Genomic DNA, 24,865 nt, shown 5'->3' with positions numbered 1-24,865 from the left:
GCATCACAAACAAGTTCTAAAAAGACTTCAAGAGATTAACATTACTATATAAAGGAGTCAGATACATGAGTACATTTGTATTCAACAACCTACCACAGCAAATTAAATGTTACTTATATAATTTGGAGCTTAAGACTGAATTACAAAAGATTCTATTGGTCAGTTACTTCAGTAAATTCTTCAATTTAATGCGCTAGGTTATTTTATAATATTGTAATTAGCACCACAATATAGTAAGGTAAAGCAATTTCACTGCATTGCATTTAAATCAAATTAAATGTATACCTTTGACTTCTTATCACATTCCAGAGCCCACTCTTCAGTCTCATAACTAATGTAATGTTCCAATAAGATCAATCTCATTTTATAAATAAGCTTCTCACACATACAGGCTTTTTCATGAATTTACAATGCTTAATTTTTTTCCGCATTCAATGTTTTGTAGTTGTATATTAAAGACTCTGCACCCTGTGTATGGTTGTAACTTTCTAGCTTACGATATTACTCAAATGGTTACTACAAACCTACTCGCTACTCTCACATTTCAACAAGTACTCATTATTTCCAGGAGAGTGAATAGCAATGCAGGCAATTTCTGAGAACGTTAAGCTAATTTCTTTATGAAATTAAGTGTGCCTTACTTGTATTTTTGACAGTCGCAATCGTCAAACAGTTATTTCTTACTATGTATACGATTTAAGGAGTTTATGGTACTCGAAAGTCTCTATCTTCCAAAAATATGAACATGGGATTCACTGACTGCAATAACATTTTGAATATGAGTAACATATTTTTTGTTGGAAGGTAAACCTCACTGCAAGCATGCTGTTCATGATATACCGGTACAGTCCCTTTAAAATAAAGCCACATAAATTTTTGGAAATTTGTGGTAAGGTCTTTTGGGACCAAACTGCTGAGGTCATCAGTCCCTAAGCCTACACACAACTTACTCTAACATAAACTAACTTACGCTATGGACAGCACACACAACCATGCCTGAGGGAGGACTCGAACCTCCATATAAATCTAGGAGTTCTGTGTAGCTCACAAAATACATAGGTACAGGTACAATACGATAGAGAGAGTCAGATCTCACCACGACAGCTATCACTCCTCTAATAATGTGACAGGATTAGATTGATCTGTATTTGGGATGTGTTTATCTACCAGGTCAGAGAGCCGTTTTGAAAACTGGAAACGGAGAAGGAACATAATGTTATAGGCCTATATTGTATTAATGAAATGATATTCAGACCAACTCATAGTCAATTACACGAATCGTATGAATGAAAAGGGTTTCCGTAGGGGATGCAGAGGGAAAACAGTTGTCTCTATAAAGCCTATAAATAAAAATGTATATCGAACAAGAAAATTCGGCCTGTCGAACAATGTTGAAATATGAGTATTCACACTCAACTTTTTTCAGGATGCTCTCTCTGTAATAAACAGATTAAGTATCAGACTGGAATGATCTGTAATGAGCTTTCGACGCGTATACATTTTTCAAGGCAAAAGCCACAGAAACAGAAAGGGCCCTTCTTTTCTATTCTATTGTAATTAGATAATTAACATTTTTAGAATTTGGAAATAATCCGTCGTTTTATGTTTCAGGCGCTTTCCATAGTAGCATTAACGTAAAAAATAATATTGTACCTCAATCCAAATTTTGTGTTAGTAATATATTTTGAATTGTCGCGTGTACATTTCTATTGTCAACTCTTTGGCGCGGGCAATTTTGTCTGTGTCTTAAAATCCGAGTGGCGCGATAGGTAGCGACACCATCGTCGTACGCGCAACATAGAATTTGGACATGGGCGATAGGAAGCCGATGCAGTTGTGTTAAGGTTAAAGTTGCACGGACGTTTGTGATTACAGTTCCCGATTTGTTTCTGTGATTGTTTTGTTTTTTTTGTAATATGGGTGCGTATTTGTCAGAACCAATCACTGAAAAGGTGTCAACTGATGAAACTGGCAAACGGGTGAAATGTGGCGCGAGTTCAATGCAAGGGTGGCGAGTTTCTCAGGAGGTATGAAAATTCAGTATAATCTATATTTGTTATTTCTAGTTTCTTTCGGTGTATAATTTTACCACCTGATCCACTTTCCGTAGAGATGTTTGTATTATTACACGGGGTGCAATTTTCTATATGAGACAAGTGAATATTCATGCTAGACATATACGCCTCCTTCAGTTTCAAAAGACACGATACCCTCGACGATCACATTATTGAAAGTATTTTTTCATCATTGGCGTCATTTTCTCTTATAGGGTAGTGATTTTTATAGTTAGTGTTACAGCTTTAATTGTAAAGATTATGCTTCTACGATGTATACAGTATTATGAATGTATACATAACAAGTTTATTGCGTTGACTTTTCAATGTTTTAATACTTGGTACCGATAGTATGCAACACATTTCAATTAATAGCTGCCCGTTAAGATTTAAACTTCAGCAGCAAGCACCCTTGTTGTTTGACAATATTTCTTTATATCTTTCCTTCACGATTCCATTGAAGACCGGCTTGTGTGCCAAAAGAGAGAGAGAGAGCGCTTGAGAGTTTCTGTAAAATTTGCGTATGTTAAAATGAAGATTTTGTATCAGATGGAGTTGTACTAAATTGCATTACGATATTAAACTCATTATAATCAGTGTTTCGTTATTTATTTGGCATGCTAGACTAGTGAAAGTTGATACAGACATTTTATTTTCATCAATGCAGATGTTTGTTACACGTAGGTACATAGCCTTTTTTTCCAGTGCAACACTTTAATCTGTCATGAACAGTACTAAGCAGTCTTTCCGAACTGAAATGGCGGGATTATCCAAAGATCTGCTGTGAGTACTGTAACAGACATGTACTCCTAAAGAAATCAAACAGAATTGCCCACAAAAAAGTCCCGAAATAAACTAACAAAGGAAGATAAACTGCATACACAGAACACTTCTCAAGGTGGAGCACATTATGTCTCCATATGCAATATATACTATTCCAGCCCTATCAGAATGGCTAAATTTCCCCAGTATGTTAATATTGTGGCATCAGTTCTCTCCAGTCGCAAAAGTAGACTGTCAATGGTGTATTGATGCCCTTTCCATAAAAGACTTGTTAATCACTAATCTCCTCCTCCAAAATCTCTAATGACAAATGGAAAAGTCAGGCACTACATTTAGGCCTATGCTCCGAACTGTTATAAACAATAACAAGTGCTTGTGTGTTCAAATAGTAATATTGTTTCTATATTTTAAATATTATTTTACAAAAGGGCATGTGAAGCGTTTTTTTATTCTTTAATATAAATGTTGATTCTTGCTCTTACTTATATAATTTGCATGGTAAACTTATTAAATGGCTATGTGTGGATGCTTAGCATACAAGTAAGGGCATAATAAATCGTTTGACTTCTTAGATTAAGTGCTGCATCCAGGAAAATGACTTAGTACAGTGTTAAGGAAGAAAATTTTTCCTTGCCTATACAAACATTTTCTTTTAATTCAAAATGTATTATTTATTTAATGTCACCATGAAGGTAAAATTTTAATTTAATTACGTATATTAAAATTATGACAGCAAAGTGAAATTATTGGTTAGTAAAATAGACTTTGTACACTTGTAATTTAAAACACTGTTCTAAGACAGTATACTTGAGTTTAATAAAAAAAAACATTAGAAAGTAGTTTATAAACCGCAAAATAATTCAAAATTATTGCTTAATTACTTGCTAAAGAGAGCATCAGTAATATTACTGGGAGTCTTAAAAAAGAAAGCACCAGAAAAAACTTTCATTTGTTGTTGTGGTCTTCAGACCAGAGACTGGTTTGATGCAGCTCTCCATGCTACGTTATCCTGTGCAAGGTTCATCATCTCCCAGTACCTACTGCAAGCTACATCCTTCTGAATCTGTATAGTGTTATTCATCTCTTTGTAGCCCTCCACGCTGCCCTCTGATACTAAATTGGTGATCCCTTGATGCCTCAGAATATGCCCTACCAACTGATCCCTTCTTCTAGTCAAGTTGTGCCACAGTTTGTTTGGTTATTGTTCATAAATGTCAACAGGGCCTGAAAATGTATAAGTCTGTCTGAGATCTACCATTAATAAGTGGTTCATGTAACACAAAATTTAACCAAAAGAAACATTACACACATCTTTCTAGACAGTTTAATACATGTTTTTAGTATTATCTGTTGACTACATCCCCATCAGTTTGTAAATGTCTATCAGCATGAAACTTCTGGATAATGCATGCATACCTGTATACAAAAGTTGTATCATTACACTTGACCAAGTAGAAGTGACCCATTAGACAAAACTGAATCATTTGTAAACTTGATCTGAATTAATTAGTCCTGCTGTTGAAAACATGTGCACTCTGAATAATTTTATAGATGCTCCACTACCCCACTTCCTGGGAGGGGGGGGGGCAGAGTTTTCCACAAGTGTTGCATGTAATGATATTTTCGAGGCCACTTACAGGCAAGCGGTTATTCTGTTGCCTTTTCAACATTGTCTTTATTGTTAAATTTCTTGACTCTGAGGTGTGAATTGCAATAATATTTTTGGCAAGATCTTTCGCAGCTGTTGCACTTTCCTGTGCATTATTTACTTTTTTTTCTGGAGTATCAATCGAAAACTTTTTCAGTTCTCTTCTGATGGCATCATGTGGACCCTTTCCATGAGCAGGCATCATGTGGACCCTTTCCATGAGCAGTTTTGAAGTAACTTTGGTCAGCTGTTACTGCAAAATCTTCTTTATGAGAAAGATCATGAACAGAGAACAGCCTTTTGATTTGACCTGCAGCTCCATCATTGAAATAATGAACATATGAAACTAGAAACTGTTCTCAAATGTGCTCAAATTGCCACACTGAAAGCACGGTCACTCTCCATACTGTGTTAAAAAAAATACTATCCAGTAGCTATTGTGCTTAAGCTTATGGCATTTGTAATACACAATTGCTGTAGAAAATAGAAATACTGGGTGAACCCAAGTATGCCTGCATGAGCTCAGATTGATGTTTTATTGAAAAGTTTTTGGAGCAACCCTCTAATATAACAGCTTTGTAGTTTCTGGAAAGATATAACATGCAATTCACAGTGCTGCCTACATGCATTGTAAACATGCTTGGATGGAGTCTGTACTAGTAAATAAAGCTGGACCTTTGCTTCTACCAATTTTTTTCTATACACTATTTATAAAAAGTTACTTTCATGGTAGATCTAATCCTTCAAAATGGCTTTTGAGATTTGAAATACCACTTTCTTCTTCTGAACTTTTTGGAATGTTTAACATATGCTTGTTCAAAGAGCTTAAAAATCTAACAGCATTTTAATGAAATGTGCACACACAAATGTCTTGATGTGAGTGTTACAGGCACAACATGCTTTGGGTGTACTTCATTAAATTTTCGAAGTTAACACTCCATGCTGTTTGCAGAAAAGATCATAAATTTATTTAATATTGTGTAACAAAAATATCTTCTCCCTGCACTCTTCTATCATATTTAATGGAAAAGAATTCATTTCTACTTGGACACTCCCAGCTTATATTGTCTCTTTCATGAAACTGTATGATCTTCATAATGAAGCCAGCGACTTCAAATCTTTTTTAAGTTTTTCAGGTGATAAGGCTCTAAGCCACTGATGATGTAATAATGCTCTTATTTGAGGTAGTTATAGATAGAAAATTATATTTAATTGTTCATAATTTTTATATTGAAATTATATCAACAGTTCATTACAGAAAGAAATTTACCATTTTGGGGGTAATTTTATGTCTCGAATAAACGTATAATATTTCTTCTTTTAATATGTGTATATTACTAATAGATTAACTTGGTGCTCAAATAATTATTCACATAAGCACCAATGTGTCTGATAAAAATGTCCTCCCACAGCAAAAAATATTTTTTTATTTGTGCAAAATCACACTATTTTTTGAAAAGGAAAAAAAATCTTACCATATGGGGCTACAAAGTTTTCTGAACAAATAAGAACAAAGCTTTATTACTATTAAAGATTATTGAATTTTGGTACCTGCCTTTGCAATATCACAGCCTGACCCTGCTGTGACGGATGTATTTAAGCGAGTCCAGCTTTCAATTTCCGGGAACTGCATTGTATTAAAGTTTTGCCGTGTGTAACTACCTGAATGCTCCATTATTCCTGTTAAAACATTGTATCCAGTGTGAAAGAGAAAAGTCAGTCCGCTGTAGCAGTACTGTGTAGTTCCATTTTCTGCATGAAACCTCAGTCAAACATCAAGTTTCATATTGTAACAAATTTCATTTGTAGGTAGGTTTGGGTGGAGTAAGATTTTAAACCTCCATTGCTAAGTGATTTTGTTTCAGGAACATAAATTTGATAGAGTAGAATGAGGATTACTACCTATCGTCTGAGAAAGGTAAATAAAAATTCATTGAAGAATTCTCTAAGATAATTAATAACCATAGCCACTAATGTTTATGCTGTTTATTGGGTGTGAAGTCTAACATGATTTCCATTGGTATAAGTAGTTTTTGGTAACTGGTAGCTGCTGCAGGCAAATTATTCATACACACGGTCAGCTGGAGACACATTTCATATGAGAAGAAAACTATTCATTGAAAAAATGTCATTTCTCTTTCAGTAATTTAGTAATGTAGCCCAGCCAATGCGTTGGAAGAAACAAGACCACTTAGTTTCTATCTGCAGTTACAAAAATCGTACACCATCTAGCAGTGTTTTGTTGTTTATCGTATAGATAATGTCCAGGTTTAAGGAATAAGCTTGTTTTGCAGAATATAGATTGTGTTAATAACTACACTCAGTTTCTTTAGCATAGAGAATTCCAGCAAAATGTGGTCCAGTTATAGTTTTTAAAAAGCAGATGGTTTTTTATTGTTGTGGTAGTAAGACATAATTTTCAATCGTTTTTTTTTTTTTTTTCCCAATTATGTTAAGTTTTCAATCCTCAGATTACTCTAGCAGTATAAGAATTCTTTTCACACTGCTAAAGTTGCTACATGTGGTATGTTTAAAGATGACTGAAACTATTTTCACCATAACTCTAGCCTTTTGAGAACAGTAGGGCGGCAACACCCTCATTTGGTATAATGTGAATGGGGAGGTGGGAGATTCCTCGGGTGTTTCCCGTTTTCCAAGTTGTTCAGATCCAAGATATCTAGTTGATAGTTGACTACAATAAAGTTATTTTTCCTGTATTGACCACCCATTAATCTTGTAATCATTTATGCTCAAGAAGGTCACATGAAGAGGTACCCACATTGAAATGCTTACTGATCTTGTCTGTAATATAATATCTTATCATGATGAAGAATGAAATCTGTTGCTCTTCCGATTTTTCTGCTTGGCCACTACTCATAAGTGCAACTTTAATTTACACTTCAGTATACTGACAGAGAACTTTCGAAGATTAAGTTATTTATATTATTTAAGAATATAGCCCATTTACAGAAAACATGCAGTGACCAATCGCCAGGTTAGTTTAATAGGTAGTTGCTGTGAGCTGCTTAGTTTATTTCTGAATGTCTGAGGATTTCCACTCCCCGTTATTGTGATGCGTGGCAGCTTGCTTGTATTTTTCTGCCAAGCAGAATCATGTCCAAAAGTGGAGAGCAAAATATTTGATTCAGACCCTCTTGTAATTAGTAGTCTCAATAGGCATTAATGACCAGTAGTGTTCCATAGTGAAATTAACAACAGTTCAGTTCATGAGAGAGGGAGATTATTTCAGGGGTTCACTTTGGGTGTGTAATGGTATCTCCTATGATCTTTTCTTTGAGAGGTCAGAGGAAATGAAGATAAACTTGTGTTTAAAGTTTAGATGTCCATTGATGATACATCATTTATGTAACATTAAAACTTTGAGAACAAAATTTATGGTTTGATTGTTTTTACTTTAAAGATGTGAATAATTATTTGAATGAAAATAACTTTGTAGGTGATCGTAGCTCTGTTTGTGATATTGCACTTGTCAAGGAAAACTTCATTGTGGCAATGCCGTTAGATTTTGAAAATTTGCAGAGTGGGCCATGTAGCCCATAAAAGTTGTGATGAAGTTGCTCTTTCCAGTATTACTGAGCTCTCTCAAGTGTTAAAACAAAGCAGTTGTGTAGTTGGGTCCATTTCCAACATTAAAACGGAATGCAATGTTATAATGATGTTTAAGTCAACCATGTGGAATACCTCTCACTTCTTGCAAACTAAATACTTACAAATTAGAGACACTTGCTGGTCAATGCCTACCATCAGTAGGTAAAAATTTTTAATACTGTCAATACACACAAACAGTAGTATAAATTCTTACTCTGTCCATTCTACCATCTCTGAACTGAATTTAGCATGGAGTTTATTGCTGATCCCATACTGTTACGCCTTTTGAGTCATCTTTACCACACAGCAGGTGGGTCCCTGTCAATGTAGGGTATAAGTGATCTGTCCCTTCTTACCAACCTTCCACAACCAATAACCAGTGCCCCTTTTTTCCTGATGAAAGAGCGCAAGACCTCTGAATGCTTGGAAAGCTTTTTCCCAAGTTGAGACCTATACGACAGTACTTTGGACGTTACACCTACTGAAGATAAATACTCGTCAGTCAGTCTTTCTGTTTGTAATGTAATAGCTGTTCAGATTGAATTTACGAAAGTAAATAACTCATCACTCTGATGTGTGTTGGCAAATGACGGATGTTGATACTGAGCATTAGGCCTAAGATTTTGGTATTTGTCTGAAAAAAGACAGTATATGGAGAATTGGGAGTCTTGTAGCCAATTTTAAACATTCAAAATGAAAATTAGTGATGTTGATACGCTCTAAGTAGATTATTCTTTAACTTTCTTTGCAGCAAATATTACAAAGATAAAAATAGATTTTAAAGTTAATGTGTTATTCTTTTGTACAGTTGGCATAATGTAGCTGCGCTGACAACAGAATATGTTAGAAACTAGTAGTAGCAAAACTAGTAAAAGTTAAAACACTAAATTTGCATTTTGTAAGGTAGACAGACAAGGTTTAAAATTAAACTGGCAAAATATCATTTTTTGAGTAGCAAGAGGTATAGTCCTAGGTTGCTGGTGAACCCAGAATACAGGTATTTGACTTTCAGAATTTTTTTATGCTATCCTGCATTTTTCATATATGGTGTTATTGCAGTACTGCAGCCCAAGGTTGTAATTGTGTTGGGTCACGTGAACTTAACCTTTCATCGTTTAAGTGAGTCTGAGCACTGCCGTTATTGCTGCATAAAATGTGTATCAGTTTTGCTCAGATCATTCTAACTTACCATTGAGGAGGTAGTGGTAACCACCTTGACAGTTTAAATTGGTCTTTTATGAGTGGTTACTTTCATAATTTGGTAACATGAAATAAAAGATCACAGATGAGAAATTATGAAGAACTGCAAATGGTGTTTTGTCTTATGGTGTCTTGCTGCTGGAATCATTGAAATAAGTTTACTTTAAAGTTGAAAGAATTATTGTGATAGGAGTATAGTCTAGTTACATTTTTAATGTGTAATTTTTGGTTGAGGTCACAAATTTATCAGCCAGAATGCCACAGAAAGTTGGCACTTAATTTTGAGGCATTAGGTCACTCACTCTCATTGAGCTAAGTTCCTCCATTCAGTTGGTTTCAACTGTGATTATCATGAAGAACATTGGTACCAATCTGATTCCTGTATTACATCCTACAGAATGTTGGAATTTGAAATATGTAGAACTTCCTTAAACAGTATCTCAATATAATTTTAATGATTAAAAATTCTTCGTGTGAACATGTGTGATAGTGACAGTTATGTCCCAAGCGACTGTTTCATGAATCATTATTGTTTACTTGCAAAGGCCATGTTTGGTATATGGAACAAACTAAAATACATACCTGTTCTGTTCAGTCAGCAGTTTCTCTCCTTCCCCCCACCCCCTCGTTTTTTTTTTTTTTTTTCCATCACTGTGTTGAGGAGTGAGGAGATTTCAACTTCCACATTTCTACATTGTTTCCAATAGTTTTGACTGATGGGTATTATGTTTGCCAAATTTAGAAATTAGTTATATGTTTATTATCTGTGTTGTAATTTTTGTTTCAGGATGCTCATAACTGTCTAATTAACTTTGACAAGAATGACACATCATTTTTTGCGGTGTATGATGGGCATGGGGGCCATGAAGTTGCACAGTATTGTGCCCAAAATTTGCCAGAGTTTTTGAAAACTTGTGAGGCATATAAAAAGGGTGATTACGTACAAGCTTTGAAAGATGCATTTCTGGGATTTGATGCCACATTGCGTGAACCCGAGGTTATTGCTATACTAAAGCAAATTGTCAAAGGAAAAGAAGAAAGTGGAGACAATTCCGCATCAGGTAGAGTATTACAAGAATACATTCATAAAAATTGTAAATTCTATGCTGAATATTCACAGCTTTATTTTCTTTGAGATTGCTTAATTTTTCTTATCTTGTAACTAACTGTTTTCTTGTCTTGAAACTACCTGAACCACAGTAGTTAAAAGGAAAGTTACATATAAATATTGCACACTCACAAATAATATGGCCTCATGTTTAATGCAACTAGCTTTAGTTTGCAGGTTTGCTAAAGGTTCTAATGACATCACACAGTGTTACAAACTAACTGCAAAAGCAGAAGGGTAAATGTTAATATGCCAAAATAGTGTGTTTTTCATATGACATCACAGCTAATGAATTTGAAAAATATCTGGTAACAAATCTGATTATTTTAAATTTTGGAGAAATATTTTTTCTACATATTTGTAATCAAAATTGTCTTTCTTTTGTATTGTTTCAGTAACAAAATAGAGTAACATCTGCCAAATGAGGTGACACATTAGGGATAAGGTACATTATCATTTATATTGAAGAGGGTGATATAACTTTGACATCTTTTACTGTACCATTAAGGGAATTGAGAACTTTCACCTCTTAGGATTTTGCACCATTGAAAACCATCAGTAGTCAATTTTACTGTGTTCACTTTTTATTTATTGTGGCCTTACTGGGAACTGTGACTGTGTGCAATATTTATTTGTATTTTCTGCTGACAGTCACTTTTATATAATAAAACTACTCACAACTGATAGCACTCAAACAGTTAAATATGTTAGTGCCATATCTTGATATGGTAACAGAATGACCTTCTCATTGCCAACCACCATGGTTTCCGAAAACATCGATCATGTGAAACCCAACTAGCATTTTTTTTACATGACATACTGAATTATCTTAACTGTGTCTTGTTAAATCCCCTTTTTCTTGCCACAGCTGGAAAGAGCGTACCTTAAGCTTTCAAAGCTATATTTCTGGATCTTGCAGTTTGAAGAGTAAGAGTATGTGTCAAAAGCGGGGAAAATGGATTATCGATAAATACAAAAAATTAATACAATTTCAAGTTGTAAATCAAAATATGTGAAACTTTGAGTGTGTCTTAATAGTTTGATTTGCCTGTGGTTTAGGAAATGGAACTATGCTAATAAGTATGTTTCTATTATTTTACAGTGTATAGAATATAAATATAATAAGACCTGATAAAATGCTCTTAGCTTTATAAAATCTGGAAGATGATAATGGAATGCTAAGTTCCTATAAAACATTTTGCTCCTGTAATACATAGTGGTGCATATATGCATTGTCACTCAGTTTCCATTGACATTATAAAGCATGAATAGTTTAAGGCTCTATCCTCACAATGATTCATTGCTGAATCGCACCACTTTCAAATGTTGATTTAATTATTGGCAATTTTCACAGTGGCAGTCTTCTGTGTGGTATTATGTTTGATGTTGACATAGTGCTGAGTGTTTGAATCATCAGTAATCGATAATCATTGTTGTAGCTGAAGGTAAGCAGTAAAAAGGTTTTGATAGCATAATTTTTATATTTTATATACAAACAAGACCAAATCTGTTAAAAGGAAATTACAAAAACTGAGATTTTAAGTGAATGATTTATATTAAATCATGTGTAACAGCATCTTACGTTATGCTTCAAACCAGGATATTCAGAGCTTTCAAAAATTGCTTGTTATAGGTTAGTAAAAAATGAACCAAGAGACCCTTGCACCCTGCTGCTTTGGTGGATCAGATGGAGCTGATTGTCATTAGTCGTCACCATTCTATTATGGCAAAAGTCAACTACAACCAGATAAGGGAATGTCACCAATGGACAAGGAGCTTCTACGATATTGGTCTGGGTGTGATTTTACTGAAGATGCTCAAATTTGTTCACACCATAATGCCTTGTTGATGACAAAATTTCAGTTCCTGCAAAAGACTTGCAGAAACCCATTTGGTAAAGAAAACACATAACCGACAAGGCTTTAACACCAGTAGCCATTGCAATGTCTGGTATGTTAAAGTTACTGACTAATTGAGTCTTTAAACCTGGTCAGAAAATTTGTAGCAAATGTAGGTATGAAGAGGCCCAAAAAGAATCGCACACCACCAGGATAAGAAAGAATCACCATCCACTGAAGACATGGATGATGTTGATGCTTGCTTTACTGCTAACACTTCATATTGTCGCCTGATGAGCCAATATTAAAGTTTTGACAGATTGGTGAAAGAGATTCAACACATAAAGTGCAAAGTTCTGAAAGCCTAAGGCAGCATTACTAATGTAACTGCTGCAGCTGCTGATGTGAGTGAAGTAGATATTGCTCCAATACAAACGAAAGAGTGCCAAAAGTGTAAAGATATGGACATAAAGATGGAAGGTGGGATTCTGGCAACATCTGCAGACTGAAAAGGGAAAAAGCTCAGTGATGAAGTAAAACAAAAGTCCTCACTTTTTGAAGACTGAGTTTTCTTGTTTATGCACAGGTAGAAAGAGGTGTGTTGCAGTAAGTATAAATGGAATAAAGATTTAGCAGAAACAACTGTTCCTTTGGTACCTGAAAGAAATATTCATTGTGTATTGTAAGCAGTATAGAAACAGAGACCTTCTCATAATTTTGTGAGCTGTCCAAAGTGGTGTACTACAGCTGCTGGATTACATTCAGTATGTGTGTGTCAGTTCATTGTTATATCAAAGTAATGTTGGCTTCAGCAATAGATCCAAGATGACAAGGATTTGATGGAAAAAAACTGTATGCTGTTTGGAATAAAAAATATTGTATGCTGCAGTGTTATGAGGAATGTCCAGGAAAAATACACCTAGAGGCTTTTCTTGAAGACGCATTTGAAAACTGACCCTGAAGAAACAATGGAATACAAGCAATGGATCCATACCGACACACACTGGAGACATGTCAAGAAAAATACACCTAGAGGGTTTTCTTGAAGACGCTTTTGAAAACTGACCCTGAAGAAACAATGGAATACAAGCAATGGATCCATACCGACACACACTGGAGACATGTCAGAGAACTGTTGAAGATTTGGTGGTGCCACTAATTTTGAAAATTACCTGTTCAAGGAGCCATTACTTTGTGTCACACCCTTAAGAAGCTAAAAGGAAATCTTGCAGAGAATGAACAAATTATATTTACGAATTTTGCTGAGAATTAATCATTTGTTATAGGTGTGGTGCAAGGATTTCATTGGGAGAATAGTCAGGCCACATTACATTCATTTGTTGCCTTTTTGGGGGCAACTTCATAAGTATTAGCATTTGTGTGATTGTGACTGTCTCCGTCACGATACCACTGCTGTCCATGACTTTCAAATAAAGTTAATTGCATGTTTAACGGCAGATATTGAAAACATTAAGAATGTTTATTACTTAGTCATGGTTCAGCTGCTCAGTATAAGAACTACAAAAATTTCGCCCATTTATATGTGCACAAAAGTGATTTTGGTATCGCTGCCAAATGGATTTTTTTTTAACAGCCCATGGCAAATCACCCTGTGATGGCATTGGGGAACAGCAAAAAAGACTAGCACCCCGTGCTAGTTTAGAGGCCTTAGATAAACCAGATATCAACTCCATATGACTTGTTCAAATTATATGATGATAGTAGTCCAGGCATAAAGGTTTTATTTACCGAAAGAAGAAATTGAAAAAATTCAGCCCGATCAAGAAACAGTTTTTTGCTGGAGCAAGAGAAAAATATCAATTTATGTCAATTAATTGGAATCAGCTCAAAGTAAGCAGAGTTTCCAATAATGCTAAAGCATTCACAGTTAATGACATCAAAACGGATGAACAAATTCCAACACTTTCAATTGCAAGTTTACAACGAAGAGAGGGTGCTGCATGCATGTAAGAAAAGTTTTGATGTTTTGGAACAAGATGATGTCAGCATCAGCTTCATGCATCCACACAGTTCTGCTCATTGTTTTGACTGGGCAACTGCTAAAGACACTTGCTGGATTCCTGAGCAACCTATTTTACAGCTTTAGATGCACCATAATCATCATCATCAGAAAGACAATACAGTTATCAGCACTCTGCCTTTGACGAAACTGTGTAGCTGTTTAACCAAATATGGAACTGACTTTTTAATAGTTCTGTTTTGCAGATTTGCTGTGTTGTGAAACTTCCTGGCAGATTAAAACCGTGTGCCGGACCAAGACTCGAACTCGGGACCTTTGCTGTGTTGTGCATTATACTTGTTTTTATGACCTGCGTTAAATTAATATTTGAGTGTGATTTTTGTGTACTTGAATTGAAAAGAAATTATTACCAGTAGTATTAGGAGACTTAATGAACCAAATATTTTCCTTTTAATCTTCACGAAGTGCTAATATAACTTACGTAAGATCTAGAAATCAAATAATGTAGCTTTGAAAGCTTAAGGCATGCTGTTTCCAGCTGTAGCAAGAAGAAAGGGGTTGAACAAGACACAGTTAAGATATTATCGTCATCACATGATATGAGCTATGACTGGCTTACAAAAGCATCGCAATCTCGATTTCAGTAAAGTGCTGTGATTGGTGGAACTCGAATATATACTTTCGTAATACGAAAATAGGCAGCGTACATGTTGCTGCACATAGAAGCTTGTCCCAATGCATATGTGCCTGGAAGTTTTACGCTGGTCTGTAAAACCTAAACCATTCAAAGATTGATAAGTTTTACAGTTCAGATGGAAAGTTTACTATCGCTTAAATTGGGAAAATGTGTATTTTCACCCAGGAGAAAGTATACTTTCAACCAGGAAATCAGGGGAAAAAGGTTTTTTTGACCCCCCCCCCCCCCATATATACATATATACACCCTGAAAACAGAACTGGTGCCACCTCAAGGTCAAGCAGACCTGCCAACTGCAGGGGAGCCAAACTTGGAGAGTTGATGAACCAAACACCACAAATGAGAATAGTGTGCGTCCCTTTGTACAGATTCTAAGACACATTAAAACTAGGGAGTTCTTTTTCAAACACACTGTAATTTTTGACAATGATTCCACTCTAATAACTGCAGTTAAATGTATATGGAAATAATAAAGGAGTTTTGAAAGTACACAAAGTAAGTAGAAAGAAGGAAACCCTTTTCATTAATATAGCTGCAGCAAATTTTATCATTTTCAAATAGTACCTTTGTACTTAAAACTGGAATTTTCACCCTTAGAAAATCTGATAAACTTTCTATTCAGTTTGCAGCTGTTTGGTCATAGTCTCCATCAATACTTCTTTCTATATAGTGGTGTTCTCTCTTCGCGCTGATGCCCTGAGAAGTTTCTTTTGAAATATCCTTCCATTAGTGAGTATTAATGTCATCAGGAGGCTGTGCTCTGGAGGAAAATAGAACAGAATGGGATGGGGGACTAGGAATATCAAAGGTTGAGGGGGGGGCACTGTATGAGAATGAATGGTATGTTGTAAGGAGAGTTTCCACCTGTGCAGTTGAGAAAAGCTGATGTTGGGAAGAAAACAGTCTTTGAAGCAGTTGTCAAAGTCAAGCAACAGCGTTGGACATCATGCTCAGCAACTGGTCGGAAGCTGTCTCTTGGTCACATTTTGTCAGTGGCGATTCATGTTGGCAGGCAGCTCGTTAGTGTCCATGTCCACACAGAATACCACACAGTGTTTCCATCCCAGTTTTCCCACTGTTTGAGAAAAACAGAGTATCAATTTGATATTGTTGTGCTTGTTTTGGCCCACTTTTGTCAATGTTGTAGCTGCAATCCACCAATCTCTTACGAAAGCTCTTTTCCTTAATTTGTTGTCATTGTCAGCTTATTGAAAGAGTTCCTAGCTAATATTATATCTGTCATGTTTACTCCTAAGTCATTAAACAAGGAAGAAACTCTTCTGCAATGTCATGAGTGAGTGGTCAGTTTTTCAGCTAAAATGTCATGGCACAAATCAATTAAGTCACTTATGTAAGTTTCATGACAGGTGAAGGTTGGTGTGCACCTGAGCCTTTCTTTTCTAAATGCTACTACCCCGTGAACTGGGAGAACAATTTGTAATTTACAGCTTGAAGCATCATCTTTGTAAGCTTGCTTCAAGAGTTCAAAAATTTTCCTCCACCATCAAACAAGATTTCTCACTCTACAGTTGCTCCTGTAAATCAGACATTGGGCAAATCACCTGGATTGCCTTTCGCTCAATAATATATGGAAAATTTAGGTAGATAGCCATTTGAAACAAGAGCATGTATGCCAAAAGATTGTGACTGATACAGTGTTGCCAGTGGTTTGTTGATAGGGCGTCCCAACAGCAGAGAGAGAACATGTGCACAAACATCTGTTTTAAATGTGAGAATTATGAGAAGCCATTTCTGTGTTCAATTTGGGTAATATAATTTACTGCTTTCTTATTGCAGAGGATGAAGAAAATGTGAAGAATCTGTTTGCTGAAGCTGAGATGCCTCTGGAGCAAGTAATGGCAAAATATCGCCGTGATATGATTTCTTCAAGTACAAAAAAATTGAAAGACGGTGATGATGAAATAGGTGATTATCCAGACTTGGATAAGGAAAACATACCTGAAGCCTCTGGATCAGGAACAGCTGGCATTAAGCTAACAGATTGTGAGTCAGATACAGATGCAAACAGTTCAGATTCTCAGGAGAAACCATCAGCTGATGGTGATAGTGCAGTTGTTTCTGATTGTGATGCAAATCACAAGCCCACATCATCAAATGGTAATGGAGATAGTGAAACAGAACCACATTCTAAAACTGATTCACCTGATGTCACGGCTTCAGTTAGCGACAAAAATAAGGAACCTCTTACAGGCAGTGACACTGAAACAGCAGAGGAATTGAAAGTGAAGGAAGAAATGAATGGAGAGCATAATGTAAATGATGGTGATCAGGGTGCTGCAAGTGGTGAACCACAAGGCAAAAGTTCTAATGTTACTGGCTCAGAAGCACCAGTAAAAAATGGTGAAGTCAGTGTAAGTGAAGATAAAGATGACACATCTACAAATGAAGATAAAGGCAAAAGGAAAGCAATGCCAAACTTCAACCAGTGCATACTTAGGAAATCTCTGAGACAACATGCTGCAGTTGCATTGTACCATTCTCTTCTGGGTGGTCAGGATCAAAGTGACAGTGACTCTGATGAAGCAGATGAATCATTCAAAGCATTTGACAGGTAAGTGGCAGTTTTTTCCATGTCTTACACTTTAACATGAAAATGAAGGAAATCACCTACTTTTTGTTTTGTTGAACTATTTTTAGAAGTGTTGTTTCGTAAACCAATTAGATTGTGGTCAGACATAGTGCGTCCGAAGAATGGAAAGAGAGCTTTCGAACGTCGTTTGGGCATTGAAACTAACCAAAATCTTTGTTGTACCACCGTGGCGACCCGGATGTCAATTTGTTTGGAAAATAAGGGATTCTTAGGGAAGTAAACATGACTGGAAATCTCGTTGAATTCAGAGATTATCTGAGGAAGTTGAATTCTTTGTTGATGGAAATTAATGCATTGGGTAATTTTTCTACAAACCCAGATTCTGTTTTGGAATTGTGGTTGTGGAATGTGTAAGGACAGGTGAAAAAATGCTTTGAAGTATTGTAATGTTTGTTGCTACCTCGTGCACACTCACCAATGACGGAAATCTCACTGTCCACGAGTTCTCATTTTATAGTCCATTTTCCATTGCGTGCTGAAGTGTCAGTGCTCATGAGAATTTTTCATACATATCTGAATTCATCAGTCACACAGCAGAAGTTTTTTGAAATGTGCATATGGAGCTAAATTTTTATGTGTTTTATGGGTGTAGCAGTGTAATGCTTAAAGTTAACAATATTGTATTTTACGGACTATAAGATGCACCTTAATTTTAATCAATATTCTAAAAGTTACATTTTTACCATTTTTGTTATTAGATTGCAAAGCCAGACTAAAAAATTTCTTAGTTTATAAAACCGATGTGACGGACTGACCTTTAAAATCCCTGAAAATGGTCATCTGATCATCCTCGTCGTCCTCTTGATATAGATGATGCTCTTCACTCTTGATACAGATTATGCTCTTCACTGCCATCGAGAGTGTTACTTATGCTTCACTTCTTGAGATTTAACAGTGCCTTCTGTTACCCTATGCCATAACTGTTTTAGCCACCAACACATTTGGTTGATTGTGGAGCATTTTAAAACTTCCTTTGGCATGAATTCATGTTGGGTTTCATACATTTGTTCTGTCAAGAAGTTGCTGTTGTGAAGTAAGTTCTCCCAGAATAACAGCAAGCTCTGCATTTCCATGTCCGAGTTTCTCTTTTGACAGACTTTTCAAATTACTACCAAACTGATCTTGCATAAGGAGAGAATTGTCCTTCAGAAAATCACCTTTCCTTCTGTCCCACACTCAGCTAATCCATAATTTCCTACCAGCTTCATCCAACCAAACCTTGTCATGTACGTGAAGAATGACACGTGGTGGTATTTCAGGAGGTTTTGGCATTGTTTTGCGCATAAAAAGATTGTTGGATTAAGTTTAGCACCGTCAGCACAACATGCAAGGACAACAGTGTAGTACATTTTTTCACGTCCGCTTGTTTTTATGGTTTTAGCCCTTTGTATGGCAACTGTTCAGTTACTTGCCACATCAAATATCAGGAGTATCGCCCAGATTCGCTATCTGGCTTAGTACCACACTGGTATTATTTTGAAGTTGAATAATAAAGCAATGGAAAGATAAAAATTTCCTTTTCATACTTGTAGCATTTTCTGAGATATTTTGGTTCACATGCTAAGTCCGTGACACTTCACAAACATTTAGCATCAACAAAGTCCGCCCTTAAAGTCTGCATGTATTTGAATCATTTTTGTATAAATTCACATGCATTTTGGCGATGTTCTTGAATCCATTTCATTAGTCATCTTTTAGTTTTAACCATTCTGCATTCAGTCTTGTTTTTGCACATTTAGTCTTCCTCACTTTTTTAGGTATTCTTTACTAGCCCGCCAAACAAATTTCTGTTTTTCTGTTGGTGGAGGGCTGAAATTCCGTTCAGCTGCTCTGTTTCCATGGTCTTCTGCTTATGCTGTTTCAGTTTATAGCCTTCATCATATGAATGCCTTTTATTTCTTTCCATTATGAAACTAGCTACTAACAAAAATATTACACTGTTACTGATAACAAAAATCAGTTTCAGTTAAAGTTCTCTGGCACCATAGACTGTAATGACATGCCATAGGTCAGACAGTGTTCTGGGTTCGTGATGGCAGGGCAAGGAGGAGGCACTGTTAACAAGTTTTTGAATCTCGCACCTCATGTTTGTTGCATTGGTGTATTGCCACTGTCAGTTGAATCCAGTGTTGCCATATAGAAAGAGGTTTCCTGCGACATCAAATATGACAACTGTTTTACGACTGGTGGAATTTTAAATCGAGCACTGAGAATTTTTATACGAATTTAGAGTGTAAAGGCAGACCTAAATTTTGGACGCAGTTTTTTGAAGAAAAAGTGCCTCTTATAGTCAGTAAAATACGGTAACTAAACTACAGAGAGCATTTGGTTTGAAACTTGGTAAATCATTACTATCAGTCTGTTGATATCAGATTTCTGTGAGAACTGTTAAAAACATATTCCTGTGAGGATTTTTTGTGCATTTGGGGTTACCATATGACACACTGTTGACAGACAACAGTAATGATGGAATTTCAGGGTTGACAAAAACTTGTAATTTGCAGAACTGTTGTTAAAAATGAGTGTGTGTTACTTTATTTTCAGGGTTTTGGTGTCTACTGATTTAGCCAAAGATCTTTCCACTGGGGGTGTCTTTGTGAATAAAGAGGGCATTTTATGAAATGCGAAAGAATTAGTCACTGTACGTAGTAAGGCCTACAAAACTGTTGGGCAACAGGGTGGGATGAAGAATGTTTCCGAAACAAAGTAGTTCTGTTGCATTAGGAATACATGTGTTCCTTACACGTAACAAACAGCCATTTGTGACACTGGATAATTGAAAAAGGTGATACTATTAAAAGTAAAAGAATTGGAAGCAAAAGCATGTAGCAGTAATGTCTAAAAAGCAGAAGTAATCAAAATTGGTCACAGGGAACTGTGTAATATATTAAGGATAAGTTTACAGTTTTCTTTAGTACTTTGAGGCAAAGATCAGTTACGATCTCCTCAGTTTAGATATGGCAGAAATTTCATTTATTATGAAGTTCGGCTGTCTTATAGTACGTGGGTTCCCCGTTTTAATCTGGTGGCTGTGTTAAATGATTAAGATTATTGTTGGTTCAGTGACCAGTACATAAGAGTTGGCCGTGCCTCGAAGTAAAAGTTCCTTTTCGCTATTACAGAGTAATGAATAGTTTCATGCAAATTCCCAGGTTTAACAAGCACTGAATGATAAAGTAGTGCAAATTTTATATGTATAGTCTGATTAAAATTACTTGACAGTTGCCACATAGGCTGCCGGTTACTCCTCGGTTACGAGTGACAGGCACCTCGTGTCACTTCACAAATCACATTGAAGTTTAACATGGAACCATGTTGGAAGTGGCTGCAAGAGGTAGGACGGAAATGTGATATGCTCTGTTGACAGCTGATTTTAAGTGACCAATGACTGAACTGTGGCAGATGGCTCATTTTGTAGCTCTGAATTTAAACTCTTGTCCTAACTTAACAAAAATCTTGTGCTGTGCAATGTATCTGGAAAAAACGCCAATCAGCAGTCTGAGGCAGAACTAAAATCATGGTTGTTCAAGGCAATTGAAGCTAATCTCTATAAACAAACAGAAAAATTTTAGTTACAATGCTAAAAGAAAACTGTAATTTCTCACTCTCATGTGTGATGAAATACGAAATGAAAAGGCCAGACCCAGTATTTGGGATTAAAACACATAAAGAAAGAAATCCATACAAGGAATTGGAAGTGAAATGACTAATTGTTGTGGCAATTTGGCAACAGCAAATAGCTCAGGTATGATGCTGAGCCCTCTGATTGGAGGAAACCAGCTCCAACATGTAAAGTGTCAACTATAAAATATTATTAATTGGACTATAGTAAGAGTTTCCTCAGTGTAACTCAAAGTTATAATAAAATATTTACTTGCAGTGTTTCTTCTACAGTACCTTAAGATTGAATGTTATTTTTTGAGCAGCAACAAAAATCATGAGTATTGCATGTATGTTTTTACAACCCGAACTCTACTTGGAATGGACACTAATAAGTGACATGGCAGTGTAACTTACTTCTTTTGTGGACATGAAAACTAGTAAAATAAAACTTCCTCTCATACTCAACAAAAAGTGCTTAAGAGAAATTTGAAATTTAAGTATGAAAATACCAGGCAAATAAAAAAACTCCCTGGCTAACTAAAACTGTGTGATGGACCAGGACTCAAATCTCGGATCTTTGCCATTTGCATGTAAGTGCTCTGACTGAGCTCTCAAAGCATGGCTCTCCGCCTGCCCTCACAGCTTCACTTCTGCCAATAACTCATTTCCTACATTCCAAACTTTACTATATCGGTACGGCACACAGTTTTAATCTGCCAGAAAGTTCCAAATCGGTGCATATTCTTTGCAGAGTGAAAATTCATTTTGGAATCAGGAAATCTTGTTATTTGATAGTCAGTGTCCTGAGGGCAGATGTGGATTAAGTTTATGTATGCTGTATTAAGAAGTGTGGAAAATAGTCCTTAATGTGTGTTTGATTTGGAACTTTCCATTGTTAAGATACTGGTATAGCCTCCCTTTAATAGAAATTTTTGATTTCATCGTTTATGCTTAATTGTGGTACTGAACAATATGCCAAATGTGTTGCTCAGCATATTATTTCAGAATTTGTAAATTTCCTGCAGATACCTGGTTTATAGTCTTCCTCATGGTGTGTTTAGTTTGCCAAATTATCTACCTACCTTTTTACAGAAGTTGGTTGGTTTGTAGAGAATCACATCATTTAGAAAACATTGTTTTCTATGTACATTTATCATCATTTAGAGTTCTACAGCTATAAAACACATGTGACCCCATTATCATATAATATACAGTATTGCAAAAAATTTCTCAGTGATTTCTTTAATGTGAAAGAATTCCTTGCATGTGAAAGAAAATGGCTAGTAGAATCATGATGTGTACTCTACATGAAACTTTGTGTGGCCTCATAATTGGTTCAGTAAGACATTTCACACGTTGGAGAAAAGCATGGGCATACAAGCTTCAATCATACCTCGTGAAGTGCTATGGCAGTCTGAACAACTTTTGCCTCATCAGTGAGTCTTTGATTTCAAATATGATTATTAAGAATATGCAGTATTTTCCTTTGAATTATGGAAGAGGCATTTTTTCTCTTGAGATATGCAGTAAAAACAGAAGTTATGAAAAATATATAAAATAATGTGACTTTAAAATATAAATAAAATACAATGCAACCCATCACAAAATAAGTGAAGGGCTAAGTTGTGATTATATTTCTATTTTAAACTCACTCACAGAAACATTATGCCAAACGTGCATGTGTAAACATGAAACTGTAATTCAGTTTCCACTGTCAGGCAACAAAGGTTCGGGATGAGGTGGTGTAGAAAAGCAAGTAAAAGCACTAGAAAAAGAGCAGATAATGGAGAAATCAGTACAGTAACCTCCAATAAATACCTTAGGTCTCTCCCCAAACAGGACTTTCAAAAGTCATGAAACTGTGATCTTTCTTAGTTTGACTTAAGGTACCAGTGAACCTGGCTCCCATGTAGTGTTGTCTGCACTAAAATAAAATGATTCCACAATTTTGTGTGTGTGTGTCTTGTTTAATTGTTTTTTGTCTTAATATTGACACCCCAAGTCAACCAGATGTTATTTTCAGGCTGCTGGGAGATATGACAAACCCGTTGTGCCTTCTGTGAGTCTTCAAGTGTATTTTTCTCTGGTGTTTAGACAGATGTTTGCAGTTTAATTTTAGCAATGTGTAGATGTTTGTAGCCCAAATAAAATTTTGGGAGACAGAATTGCTGCCTGGTACTTGTTAGAATGCTTGCGCGCACTCATGCTCTCCCTCCCTCCCTTCCCCCTTTTTACCATTGCTGCAACAGCATTTGTTAATGAGTGTAGTCTTCTTAGCATTGTCATAGCCAATTACTACTGATTACTATCTCCTATGTCTATTTTCACCAATCTTTTTTAGCACTTCATTTCTAACTTGTTCTGTAAAATTTTCCTATTCTAACCTTTTTATTCCTTATCCATGGATCTGCTTCCTACACTAACCATTCTCTGCAAAAAAAAATCTGGAGTCACATTTTCGCAATTTCAGTTTGTTTCCTACATAACTATTTTTCATTTTGGATGCTTGCTTGCGAACTGTAATTATGGTTTTTAATTGTTGACTACATATCATGTTATCACTGATTGGTGGACCATGGTATTTGAGCTGTTTTACTGGTTTGATTTTTCTCTTGTCTTGTTGTTTTCCTTTCTTTTGAATCGTGGACCATACACTTAGCTTCATTCTTGTTAGCTTCTATTCCACTCTCTTGAATGTGGATCTCCAGTTATTGTGTTCATTAAACATAACAAATACGTAGCCTAAACCTTTGGGTCTTGGAACATGAAATTTGGAGGGGATGCTTACGTATAACAAAGACAACCATGAAAGAAAAGATTCTTTTTATATTCACCCTCTAAATTTTTGTGGAACAGTCACGTGGAGTGCTGCTAATTGTTCTCTGTAAAGAGAGCCTTTTCTGATAAGTGAAAGTTGGCTGTCTAACAGCCACTTCGGAGTGTTTATCCACATTGCCAACCTTAGCTATGTAACGATATTGTGCACCATAGCGATAAGTAGTCATTGTGAAAATAGTGTTTTGAGTAGTGGTGGTGGTAGTGGTAGTAGTAGTAGTAGTAGTAGTAGTAGTAGCAGTAGCAGTAGCAGTAGCAGTAGTTATTGTGGTGGTGGTGGTAGTAGTAGTAGTTGTTGTTGTTGTTGTTCAGAGAAATCAGCAACGAGCTAAAAGCTTGCATCAAATGTTGTCTCATTTCATTTTTAAGCTATAGGGTGTCTGTGCTAGGAGGAGGAGGCAGGGCAGCAGGTGGTGGGTAGTGTGTGATTAGTTCTACATCAGCATGGATACACTAAAAATCAGATTTAAATGCCTGGCAGAGGGTTGATCGAACCCCTTTCACAATTCTCCATTATTCCAATCTCGTATAGCGTGGAGAAAAAAGAACACCTATATCTTTCTGTGTGAGCTCTGATTGCCCTTATTTTATTATGGAGATCATTTCTCACCATGTAGGTTGGCGTCAACAAAATATTTTCACAATCGCAGCAAAAAGTTCATGAGAAGTTTCCGCCGCAACAAGAAATACCTTCATTTTAATGCTGTCCACCCCAAGTCCTGTATCGTGTCAGTGACACTCTCTCCTCTATTTCACGATAATACAAAACGTGCAGCTCTTCTTTGAACTTTCTCGATGTATTCTGTCAGTCCTTTCTGGTAAGGATCCCACAGTGCACAGCACTAGTCTGAGGACGGACGAGCGTAGTGTAGGCAATTTCTATAGTAGATCTGTTGTA

General features: G+C 36.0%; 1 protein-coding gene across 5 annotated transcripts in view; it reads left to right on the top strand.

Moving 5' to 3' along the window:
• The first annotated feature begins 1,767 nt into the window (after positions 1–1,767).
• Positions 1,768–24,865, top strand: part of LOC126167061 (probable protein phosphatase CG10417) — a 95,002-nt gene continuing 71,904 nt past the window's right edge. For 4 of the 5 annotated variants that reach the window (XM_049920452.1, XM_049920451.1, XM_049920449.1 and 1 more), the window contains exons 1-3: positions 1,768–2,027; positions 10,082–10,355; positions 16,716–17,490. In XM_049920452.1, the coding sequence (XP_049776409.1) occupies positions 1,917–2,027; positions 10,082–10,355; positions 16,716–17,490 (1,160 nt within the window). In that variant the 5' untranslated portion in view covers positions 1,768–1,916. Of the gene's footprint in view, positions 2,028–10,081; positions 10,356–16,715; positions 17,491–23,155; positions 23,192–24,865 lie in introns of all 5 variants that reach the window. The other variant, XM_049920450.1, reaches the window with a different exon arrangement.

This window comes from Schistocerca cancellata, chromosome 1, assembly GCF_023864275.1.
Source record: "Schistocerca cancellata isolate TAMUIC-IGC-003103 chromosome 1, iqSchCanc2.1, whole genome shotgun sequence".
NCBI lineage: Eukaryota > Metazoa > Arthropoda > Insecta > Orthoptera > Acrididae > Schistocerca > Schistocerca cancellata.
This window is presented reverse-complemented; position numbering and strand designations above follow the sequence as displayed.